Here is a 12,993-nt window from a genome sequence, read left to right on the forward strand (position 1 = left end):
TTTGTCTTAAAAGCTCTATAAGTTGAGATCTTTTTGAAGCTGGTGAAACTGACAAATAGATTGAAAGAAACAATACAAAACCAGTAAGAACTGGTTTAAACTGATATTTTTCAATCTTAAGAATGAAACATTCTAAAGACAAATAAAACATGTAAGTTTAAATTGGTACAAATGATAAAATTATTGAATTACTCAATGTATGCTTACATAATTGAAGCAGATGAAAAAACGTATGAGCTTAGATTGATATGGTTTTATGGGTTCATTAAAAGTTATTCAAATTGCAGATTTTAGATTTTTCTTTACCAATTTCTAATTAGATATTTTGTAAATTACCAAGTTCAAATGACTCAAGGGCTACGATTGATATGTTTTTATTGATTCATGAAAACTTATACTATCTCTATTATAAAGAATATGGATCCATACTTAAATTTTAACGATTTAATATCAACATCAATATAAATATAATTATTTTTTTTAGAATATTGATTATTTATTAGTCCACAAAAGAATACTTCCTATCCAATTTGACTCATGAATATCTTGATTCGAGATGCAATTCTAAACAATTTATATATTAACTTGATAGATATTTACTTACAGTCCTTGTTTTTTTATTCTGTATCACATTTTCAAGAATTATAGAATGTAATGACTATTAAAATATCATTATACATCATCCAAACATATACAAAAAATATATATAAATAATAATAAAACATAGAGACTTTTTTTAATCCAAGTTCATTAAATGAAAAAAAAAATATTTATTACTTTATATGTATTTCTTTAAATTATAAAATGGTGATGTTTAAAATAATATAATAAAATAAAATAAGAATTTAAGCAAGAGCTTTAATTAAATATGGGTCAGTATATTACATATAAACAAAATAAAAAATGTATAAATTATTAAATAGGACCCATTTATAAATGTAAATAAATTAAATAATATAATCATAGATTTAATAGAAAGAACTAGTATCTAATTGGAGATAAGTTAAATTGATATGTAAATTAAATAAATTTTATAAAAAGAGAATGACGATAAATGAATACTGTAACGTTCCAGATTATATAGAAGCATATAACATAGTAAGTTTGTTAAGCTTACAGTCATTCGATAAGGAGTCAGAATTTAAAACTTAAGCATATTAGAGTATTTCAAAATATAAGGAATAACGGATAGAATCCTATGGAGACTAAGCAGTAGCATCATCTTTCTCCAAAGTCTGCTGCAGAGGCACCTCATCCATCTCTGCTCACATCCAAGTGGATGATCATTGCAAAAGAAAGCATACCCAAGCAAACACAAACACACAAGCAAGGATGAGTTAGATATAAAAATCATGTTATAACAGTCATAGGCAACATGCAGGTAAAGACAAATATACTATACTATACAAACATGACGTGTGACACTTAAACTTGACTCGTCCGGACTTAGAATGATTGTCGAGCTATGACGGGTTATGCACTTGTGGTGGCTTCTACTGCTTTGCAAAGCCATTACCAATGGGTTTCACCCTACCACACTCACGAGGTTAGTCCGTTATCACTCACCTTGGGCCATACTGGAAGCACCCAAGACTAGGACCTCCTGCTACTCCTCACTGTAAGATCCTTGAAAATATTTGTAAGTTAAATACTAGATAAAAAAAAGTGAATAGTAAATTGTGAATAGTAAAAAGTGAATAGTAAAAAAAATATATATATATTTTTGGAAAGGATAAGTGTTCCACGTAGCTTTGAGATCAGAATTCATCAAATTGCAAATAAAAAATTATTTTTGTAATAGTAAAATGAATAAAAAAAATGAATAGTTAAAATGAATAGTAAAAAATGAAAATTTACACCAAAGAACTTAGAAAATTTTTGAGAGAAGAGAGTTGGAAGAATTTCTAATTTCAAAGGGGATATTCTGGAAGTTTTCAGAGAGCGAGGAGATTAAGTCTGTAATAGAGGTAAGGGAAGCCACTCTTATACTTTGCTTTTCTCTAATCCTAAATCTTGAATATGTAGTATTTTGTTGCTGTATGGTCTTGAATTTTGAATGAGAACATTTATTTGTTTCTTTTGTATTTTTGGAAGGACGAGAAGTTGTCTAACCGGCTCTGCCAGATTCAACTTCTTGTTTCCCCAAAGCTTTGGTTGTTTCTTATATCTTTATATTGTATTTTTGGAAGGACGAGAAGTTGTCTAACCGGCTCTGCCAGATTCAACTTCTTGTTTCCCCAAAGCTTTTGTTGTTTCTTATATCTTTATATTGTATTTTTGGAAGGACGAGAAGTTGTCTAACCGGCTCTGCCAGATTCAACTTCTTGTTTCCCCATACCTGTTATTTCTTATTTATATTGTATTTTTGGAAGGATGTGAAGTTGTCTAACCGGCTCTGCCAGATTCAACTTCTTGTTTCCCCAGAAATTTTATTGTTTTATCTATTCTTTTTATTGCATCTTTCTGGAAGAATGAGAAGTTGTCTAACCGGCTCTGCCAGATTCAATTTCTTGTTTCCCCTGAATTTTTATATTAATATTATTTTGATGGTAAGGGCAACTAATTATTTTTGTATGAATTTATATACAAACGAATGTTGAACTGGTGTTCTCTTGCGAAACTGTTTTATGACTTTTATTATATTGGGTGTTATAACTGAAACTGTTAAATTGTACATGTTGTGATGTGATGAATTTAATCTGTTTTGAATGAGTTTGTTGGCTGAAATTGATCTTGTTGGAAGGTCTGGAGTAAGGGTTCTGTAATAGCTTGTATATGGGTATTAAATAGATGTACAGATACTGTTTGAGGTTGTTGTGAGAGGAAGTAAAAATATTAAAATTAGGCATTTTAGATTTAGAGCATAAGAGAACAAGGTAGATAATTTAAATAAATAAATTGTTAATTATTGAGGGCCTCCCTTTGTTGGTAGGATAGAGGAACCTTAAAAACCTGAGTTGGCACATCCTTGATCATAGAGCAGCCCTGGCCTGGTCCAGTCAGTTGTGACTAGTCATATGTGTTGGCGTCGAAGGTGAGTTTGATGCGTTCAGACATCTGGGTCCTCTCCGGTGACCAATTGGGGTAAAGAAAGATCTCTACTAGGATGAAAATAAAATAAAACAAGTTGATTGTAGATGCATAAAGTTATCATGGTAAAAACTTCATATATATTTTATTTATCGTTACATTGAGCTCAGACTTTAATATGTAGTTGCTAAGATATGTTGAAGTGTTTTGGCTGATCTATGATCTTTGATTGGTGAAAATATGTTGAGTTATACTCGTTATGGTCAAAATGAGTTTATAATATGAAGTATGATATCTGGCAATATGTTTAATTTATTGACACCAAAATAGGTTATTGTCAAATTATGATTAGAGAATGAACATGATTGAGTTATGTGGATAAGAGGTTATGAATTGTTGATTTGATGAAATGTTGGAGTGGATAAGAGGGTATGAAATGTTGATTTGATGAAATGTTGGAGTGGATATAAGAAATCATTGCTTATGAAATGATGTTTACTACGGGGAGTAGTATGTTCGGTTTATACCATGAGAGCTTGATATGAGCAAAGTAACACCTGAAGTTTATGAAAGCAGGCAGAAAGTGGTCTGACCATAAGGCTTTGACATAAATATATGGTTCATAAGTTTTATAGAAGCAGGCAGAGAGAGGTCTGACCATAAGGCTTCAGAAAGTAAGACATGGTATACAGATGATGCTTAAGGAAGCAGGCAGAGAGCGGTCTGACCATAAGGCTTCGTGAGTAAGCATGGTACACTTGTAAAGTTTATGAAAATGAGGAAGATGATTTTGATAAGGATGAATTAATGACATCGGGATAATGATATTTTAGCAATTGCAGAAATACATGATTGAAATATTTTTATTACAAGTTTAATGATTTATATGATATGGTTGGCTTACCCTTATTTGTTCGTGCTATGATCATATAACTCATGTTATATGTGAATAGATAATGTTGCAGATGCGGTTGAAAAAGCTTAGAGATGGGAGAGATGCGGGGAAAAACTTTCAGGGATATTTTGTAAAAAGAATAAATTTGTATTGGAAAAATTATGTTGTGTAAAACTTATAAGTTGAAATTTCGAATTTATGTTAAGTGGTGAAGACTATATTGTTTGAAGTTTGTAAGTTTGGTATTGTACTTTGGAAGAATTGAAATAAAGTTTGATTGTTTATAGAAGATATCAAATTAATTTAGTCTCTACTAACAGTAATACCCTTTAAAATATTAGGGTGTTACACTCACCACATGGATCAATCCTCTCTACTTGAGAATGAAAGACCATTGGAGCGTCAGGAAAACCCCCAAGACTAAGCTAGCATGCAAATCATTCTAAACACACCGAAAGGGCACCACCATGTATCCCCCTTGAGGATCATGGAATTACGTCCAATACTAATACTTTCCACTTTAACACCAACATGATAATGCACACATAAGCCCTTAAAGCAAGTGGAACAATTAAGTAAAATAGCATACTGGAATAAATAGGAATATAGGCCGAACAGAAAACATCAACACATAATGAGCAAGACCGAACACCCTGTGAATGGTGGAGAACGAACGATATCTCTCTTCCCAAAGAAAGAACCGAACGGTCCATAAAAGGTAAGACTGAAGAAGTGACCAAACATTATTCAGGACCGCTCACTAAGAGAGATCGAACGCTACCTAAGACTGAGCAATATCAAGACCGAACGCTACCTAAGATCGAATGCTACCTGAGAGACCGAACGCTACTTAAGAGACCGAACGCTACCTGAGACCGAACGCTACTTAAGAGACCGAACGCTACATCCGAGACCGAACGCTACTTAAGAGACTGAACGCTACCTGAGAGACCGAATGTTACTTAAGAGACTGAACGCTACCTGAGAGACCGAACACTACCTGAGATCGAACGCTACTTAAGAGAACGAAAGCTACTTAAGTAACTGAACGCTACTTGAGAGACCGAACGCTCAACAGCGCATGGCCGAACAGTTATCAGTTCACTTTCGGCGAAACTGCATAATTCTGTAGAATTATGAACACCTAACATAACCATTCCTAACCATTTTTACTAACTTCTAACACCCTCAATTCTTGTTTTATACTTAATTAAACTTATCTAAATGATTCTAAACATTCCTACTACCATTCTAAAGTGATTAAGACTCAATTTCAACTCTAAAACACCAATTTTCCCAACTTAGGGATCCAAAACTCAATCCTACTGCTTTGCACCTATTTTGATCAATTTAGTGACTCAAACAAGTCACAATACACTAGCTAAGACTACCCCAACAACCCAATTGTGCTTTAGACCTCAAATGCCCAAAATCACTACCTCGCTTCCTCTCAAAGTGACCTAAAAACTACAAAACTCCAAATTTCTATCCAACCAAAAATATACCAGATTTCACACTTAAATCACTTCCAATGGGTTAATTATAGCAATTCAAATCCATCCAAATCAATTCCAAACAGCTCAACACAGTTTCATGGATTTCACATATCAACACATACATTACAACATACTCAAAACGCAAAATATAACTCCAAACAGTGCACCAATTCAGAATCCAATATACATACACTTCATGCAAGCAATTTAACGAAGTATTCTAGCTTCCCTTACCTTGGAGTTGAGTAGTACAACCCACTAGAATGCTCTAACAGTGTCTCACACAGCAAGGACCCGACCAAACCCCACTAAAGAAGGAAAATCTAATCGGATGGTTGCGAAGCTCACTACGCCGCGGTCACTTGAGCACCACCTAATCCAACATGCAATGGCTGAATGTGAGAGAATGGTAGAGAGAAGACATAGCAAGGTTAGAAAAAATAAGAGTTCTAGAGAGAGAAGAAAAAGTTGGCTAATGCACTCAGATTTTGAAAGATCCCTTTTAAGATCATGATGTCCTTAGTTTTACGGGCATGAATGCCTCTGTAACGTCCGAAATTATATACGTCATGCATATAAAATAAGACGTCATCATGCATAATATGTGAAAGCAGTTTAGAGTAATTAGGATTACAATCATCCCAAATAGAGTCAGAATTTAAAACTTAAACACACTAATAGTTTAAGTTGGAAACGTGAAAGGAAAGGTATTCCGAAATACATGGAATTATTAAGAAAGTCCTATGAAGACTAAACAGCAGCATCGCTACCTCCTTCCAAAGCTGTCTCCACACGAACATCCTCGCCATCTACTCCCATCCAAGTGGATAATCATCGCAAAAGAAAAAGCATACCCAAGCAAACACAAACACACAAGCAAGGGTAAGCTAGATATACAAAAATCATGTTATCAAATCATATACAAGATGCAGATTATCACAATCACATACAACATGCAATTACATACAGATGAATTCAACTATACACATGACTTGTTACCCTTTTACACTTGACCTAATACACTTGACACTTGACTCGTCCGGGGTTGAATGATTGCCGAGCTATGGTGGGTCGTGCACTCGTGGTGGCCTCTACTGCTTTGCAAAGCCATTGCCAATGGGTTTCACCCTACCACACTCACGAGGTTAGTCCGTTATTACTCACCTTGGAGCATACTAGAAGCCTCCAAGACTAGGACCTCCTGCTACTCCTCACCACATGAATCAATCCTCTCTAATTGAGAATGACAGACCATTGGAGTTTCAGGATAACCCCCAAGACTGAGCTCCCATGCAAATCATTCCACACACAATAAGGGCACCACCATGTATCTTCTCCTTGAAGACCATGGAATTACGTCCATTAACCTTACTTGTAAAACCACACTTTCCATTACTTTGAATCACATACCTTTTTACTTTAATACCAACATGATAAGACATACATATACCCTTAAAACAACGTAGAATAATTCCTTTAAATTATCATACTGGGATGAATAGAAACCTTAACCGAAAAGAATACCTCCCCACACAAAAAGAACAAGATTAATACTTAATCAAAAACTATCCAATCAAATATCAACCGAACGATATAAATCAAGGTTTATCCTACACCAACGACCGAACGCTAATATCACTTATTTACACATAATTCTTTATGGTCTATTAATTCGATCCCTTAAGTATGTCAAACAGATTGGATACCCTCACCAATGGCTCCGAAAGGTTCAAAAACCCCCAGAACGACCTAAAGAACGTCCAAAACGGACATCCAGAACTCCCAAAACATCAAAAACATCTAAAATCACTAAATCTATCACACATAACTCGCTCCAACGAAATTACTATTCCAAAATCACAAACATTTACTTTTCAGCTATACCGACTATTCCTTTCATCATACGGACCTTCTAGACATAAAAAAAAACTCATCTTCTATCAACAACCCATTTTCATCCAAATCTTATAAACATCTAAACTCAACATATAAATAAAAGACAACGGATAAATAGTACAACTCAAAATTTCATATCAAAAACCTAATCTCCTTTTAGATCCATAAACAGATTTAAAATCTTCAAACTATATATATACCTAAAAAAAAACTTCCACCGATTCAAAATACTTAATACAAACAAGATCTATTCAAAATCGTCCAAACAGAAGCATATCCCAATTCCAAACCGTACATCAATTCAAAAGATACAACAAAAGCAGTATTTCACTCTAAAATCATAAAGAGAATCAAAATCCTAAACATATACCAATTTTAAGATCATACAGAAACAAAAAGACTCAAGGTTAGCTCCCCTTACGGTTTTCTCCTTAGCTAATCTTCCAAAAACTCTTTGCGAACGTTCCCCCGACTCAAAACAGAACTCCAAAGTCTCTCTGCTTCAAAACCTCCGTGCTCTGACCTCCGGTTCAACTTAGGAACTTCTCTCAGCCCCAAAACACTCTTAAATAACCATAAAAACGTGTATAAATAGTAAAAACGCGTTTAAATAGTAAAAACGCGTTTACCCAGTCAAAAACGCGTTCACTTACTGGGACAACTTTGTCAGTCCTGTTAAACCCCTTCCCGATGTCGGAATTACGCGTATGAGTACTCGAATCGAAGCTATTCGAGTCTTCTTTCTAATGGAAAAATAATCAACTCAATATCTAATTTGTAAAATTAGTTATAATTAAAATACCAAACCATGTCAAAGTTGACAGCATTGTATTTTACATATTAACTTAAACTTTTATTACAACTTGATACATTTTAGGTTTCTTAATCTTCTAATGACTCAAGACTTACTTTTTCCTCTAGTTTTCAGGGTCTTACATTCTCCCCACCTTTAAAATTTTTCGTCCTCGAAAAATGCACTCTTTAATCAAATAAATGAGGATAGAAGTTCTTCATTTCTTCTTCCAATTCCCAAGTCATCTCTTGGGTCTTCTCGTTCCACAATACTTTGACTGTACGAATTTCCTTTCCTCTTAGTTGCTTCGCCTGAACATCAAGAATCCGTACTGGTTTTGCTTCTAATGACAAATCCTCTCTAACTTGAACGTCATCAGCTTCTAGCACGTGGGAAGGATCAGACACATACTTTCTAAGCTGTGAGACATGCAACACTGGATGAAGATTTGCAAGCTGGGGTGGCATAGCTATCTCGTAGGCGACTGATCCTATACGTCTCAGGATCTGATAAGGACCAAGGCACCTAGGAGATAACTTCCTAGCACGAATAGCTCTTCCCACACCAGTAGTAGGAGTTACTCGTAGGAAAACATGATCCCCAACTTCAAATTCCAAGGGTCTACGTCTCTGATCAGCGTAAGACTTCTGTCGACTTTGAGAAGCTCGTATCCTTTCTTGAATAAGCTTCACCTTCTCTGTAGTCTGTTGTATCAACTCTGGCCCTGTTAACACATATTCTCCCTCCTGAAACCAACACAACGGAGTTCTACAACGTCTTCCATATAGTGCTTCGAACGGTGCCATACCTATACTCGCCTGGTAACTGTTGTTGTAAGTGAACTCCACCAAAGGCAATACCTCATCCCAGACTCCCAAGTGATCCAACACACATGTCCTCAGCAAGTCCTCTAGTGATTGGATCGTCCTTTCAGATTGTCCATCCGTTTGGGGATGATACGCCGAACTCATCTTCAACCTGCTACCCATTTCGCTCTGAAGTGTTTGCCAAAAGCGAGACGTGAACCGCGGATCTCTATCCGATACGATACCTGAAGGCACTCCATGCAGCCTCACAATCTCCTTGATATACAGTTGTGCCAGCTTTACCATTGACATCCTCAAGTTAATTGCCAAGAAATGAGCACTCTTGGTCAATCTGTCCACAATCACCCAAATAACATCATGCCCTCTAACCGTGCGTGGTAGATGGGTAACAAAGTCCATAGCTATGCTATCCCATTTCCACTCAGGTATCTCCAGTTGCTGTAATGGACCTCCAGGTCTCTGATGCTCTACCTTAGCCTTCTGACAGGTTAAACAAGAAGCAACGAACTGCGCTACATCCCTCTTCATACCAGACCACCAAAAAGACTCCTTGAGGTCTTGATACATTTTAGTCATGCCAGGATGCATGATAAAATGACTCTTATGACCTTCCTCAAGGATTAATCTTATCAACTCTGAATTGCTAGGAACGCAGACTCTGCCTCTGAACCTCAGAATGCCATCAGCTCCCAAGGTAAAATCACTACCTTGCTCAGTCCCAATCAAACTTGTTGACTTCTGGAGTTCAACATCTTTCAATTGCTCTTCTTTGACACGCCTCAACAAGTCATTGGACGTCACCAAATTATTGCATATGATGTTGTCAGCTTCAAATTCCGCCTGCAATCTCAAGTCTCTGAAGCTTTCTACCAACTCTAACTCTTTGACCATTAAGGCTGAAATATGCATTGACTTCCTACTCAATGCATCAGCTACCACATTAGCTTTCCCCGGATGATAAAGGAGATCAAAATCAAAATCTTTAAGAAACTCCATCCATCTCCTTTGTCTCATATAAAGCTCCTTCTGATCAAAGAGATATTTCAGGCTCTTATGATCACTAAATACCTGAAATTGCGCGCCATACAAGTAGTGTCTCCAAATCTTCAAAGCAAAGACAACTGCCGCCAACTCTAAGTCATGAGTGGGGTAATTCTTCTCATGAACCTTGAGTTGTCTTGAAGCATATGCCACTACCTTCTTCTCCTGCATCAGCACACAACCTAATCCTTGATGGGAAGCATCACAGAAAACCTCAAAAGGTTTACCTGTGTCAGGAATAACCAATACTGGTGCACTAGTCAATCTCTTCTTTAGTTCTTGAAAGCTAGATTCACACCGGTCCGTCCAAACAAAAGGTTGATCCTTCCTAGTCAGTTGTGTCAATGGCGCAACAATCCGAGAGAAACTCTCAATAAAACGGCGATAGTAACCCGCCAAACCCACAAAGCTTTTAACTTCAGTCACCGTCTTAGGTCTCTCCCACTGAAGTACTGCTTGCACCTTAGCGTGATCAACAGAAATTCCTCCGGCTGAAATCACATGACCCAGAAAAGGGACCTCTTTCATCCAAAACTCACACTTAGACATCTTGGCATATAACTTTTTCTCTCTCAACACTTCAAGTACTGACCTAAGGTGATCTTGATGCTCTTCTCGAGTCTTAGAATAAACAAGTATGTCATCTATAAAGACAATAACGAACTTGTCTAAGAACGGTCTGAAAATCCTGTTCATGTAGTCCATGAAAATGGCTGGAGTATTAGTCACACCAAAAGGCATAACTACATACTCATAATGGCCATATCTAGATCTGAACGATGTCTTCTGCACATCATCTGTTTTCACCAAGATTTGATGATAGCCTGACCTAAGATCAATCTTAGAGAATATTGTAGCCCCATATAACTGATCCATCAAATCATCTATCCTCGGCAACGGATACTTATTCTTGATTGTCAACTTATTCAATTGCCTGTAATCAATACACAGCCTGGAGCTACCATCCTTCTTCTTTACTAACAACACAGGCGCACCCCACGGCGAAGCACTCGGTCGGATAAACTGTTTCTCTAACAGCTCTTCAATCTGCTTCTTCAACTCAGCCAACTCAGCTGGAGCCATCCGATAAGGGGCTATAGATACTGGCCCTGCTCCTGAGACCAGATCAATAGAAAACTCCACTTCTCGCGGAGGAGGTAAACCAGGAACTTCTTCCGGAAAAACATCCAAGAAGTCGTTCACAACTAAGAAGTCTACACTCTGATTCTTTTGAGACAAATGATCTGACTCCTGAGTTGCGTCCATATGCGTCATAACCAAGAAACAATAAGCACCTTTCCTGATATCTTGCTTCAGCACGCCTAACGACAAAGACATATCTTCATTTTTACCAGGAAATATCAACTGCTTGTTACCACAGTCGATAAGTATGCGATTGGAAGATAGCCAATCCATACCCAAAATTACTTCTAGCCCTTGCAAAGGTAAACAAATAAGGTTCGCTTTGAACCTTCGTCCCTCTACTACAATAGGACATCTGGAGCACACTTTAGATGTCCTAATTAACCCTGTTGCTGGTGTAGACACCACCAGATCACACGAAAGTTCCCCCACAGTTAAACCCAATCTCTCAACACACGCCTCGGACACAAAAGAATGCGTCGCCCCCGAGTCAAAAAATGCCACACAAGAATTCCCAAATAATAAACAACTACTGACAATTAGGTTACCTGCGTTGGCTGCCTCAGCCCCGGTCAAAACATAAACTCGCCCAGTGGCCTGTGGTCTGGCACCACCCCTCTGAACAGATCTCTCAGCACGGTGTATCTGTGCTCCAGTCCTCTTGACGGTAGGACAATCTCTAGCATAATGACCCTCACCTCTGTAGATGTTACACCTCCGATAACCGCTCATCTGAGGGCAAACAGACTGTAGATGGGGTCCACCACACCTGTAGCATCTCAAGGGGCTAGCAAAACTGGATTGCCCTGACAACTGAGAGGAAGAACTCCTAGACCCAGAAGAAATAGGTCTAGAAAAAGGGGTCTTCCTAAAACTGGAGCCTCCCCTGGATACCACTGGTCCACCAACTCTTAGTGGTTGGGTCTGCTGATTCTGGGGTCCTTCTGCTTCTTTCTTGGTCCTTTCCATGTCACGGGCCATTTCTACCAAAGCGGGAAACTCTCGAATGCGTAACCCCTTCACAAGCAGCTTTATGTCACCCCTTAAGCCGTTCTCAAATTTTCTGCATTGCCACACTTCATTTACAGCCGTAGTGTTGAAGCGAAGCAAATGTTTGAAGCGATCCGCATATTCTGATACTGACCTGTTGCCTTGCACCAGTTCAAGGAATTCCACTTCCTTTGCAAATCTAACACTATCGGGAAAGTATTCCGTGTAAAATTTGGCTTTAAATAATTCCCAGGTAATAGGAGTCTCACTCCCTTCAAGGATCATCTTCACGTTGCTCCACCAGTGACCAGCTTCCCCAGTCAACAAATATTGAGTATAGGCTAGTTTCCTCTCATCAGGACAACTCTTAGCTTCATAGATTCTCTCCATGTCCCGGAACCAATGATCAGCTTCATCCGGGCTGCATTTGCCAGTGAATCTGGCTGGATGATGTTGCAGAAAGCTTTCTAAACTCCACTCTGGGACCAGAACCGCAGGTGAAGACGCGCCTGAAGCGGTCCTACCACCAGCCATCATATCCATGAACTGCCTCTGGGTGGTATCGGCCGACGCTCTGGCGTTCTCAGCGGACACTCTTGCAGCTTCCAGATTCTGCAAGGCTATGGTATTTGCTGAATTAGTGCAGCATTTTGTTGTTGCAACATCTGAAGCACAGCATTCAACATCTGATTAGAGTCAGACGGATCGACATCTGAGGAAGGAGGAGATCTAGATGCCATCTTCTGTTCAGAGAGAAAGACTATTAGTCCAACTTAAAGGAACAACGACAACCCATTTAGACATGACTAAGAGTACACAAGCATGAGCAAGGCACACCCATCCTACAGGATTTCCTAAGGACAAAAACTGCTCTGATACCAT

At 37.8% G+C, this 12,993-nt stretch overlaps 1 protein-coding gene across 1 annotated transcript; it reads right to left on the bottom strand.

The window, feature by feature from the left end:
• Positions 1–10,550: 10,550 nt before the first annotated feature.
• Positions 10,551–12,993, bottom strand: LOC128193964 (uncharacterized). Its single transcript, XM_052868170.1, has 3 exons — positions 12,885–12,993; positions 10,643–12,776; positions 10,551–10,599 (listed from the first exon to the last, which is right to left on the bottom strand). Exons 1-3 carry the CDS (start codon positions 12,991–12,993, stop codon positions 10,551–10,553), a joined length of 2,292 nt encoding a protein of 763 aa, XP_052724130.1.

The sequence above is a fragment of the Vigna angularis genome, chromosome 9 (genome assembly GCF_016808095.1).
Source record: "Vigna angularis cultivar LongXiaoDou No.4 chromosome 9, ASM1680809v1, whole genome shotgun sequence".
Lineage (NCBI taxonomy): Eukaryota > Viridiplantae > Streptophyta > Magnoliopsida > Fabales > Fabaceae > Vigna > Vigna angularis.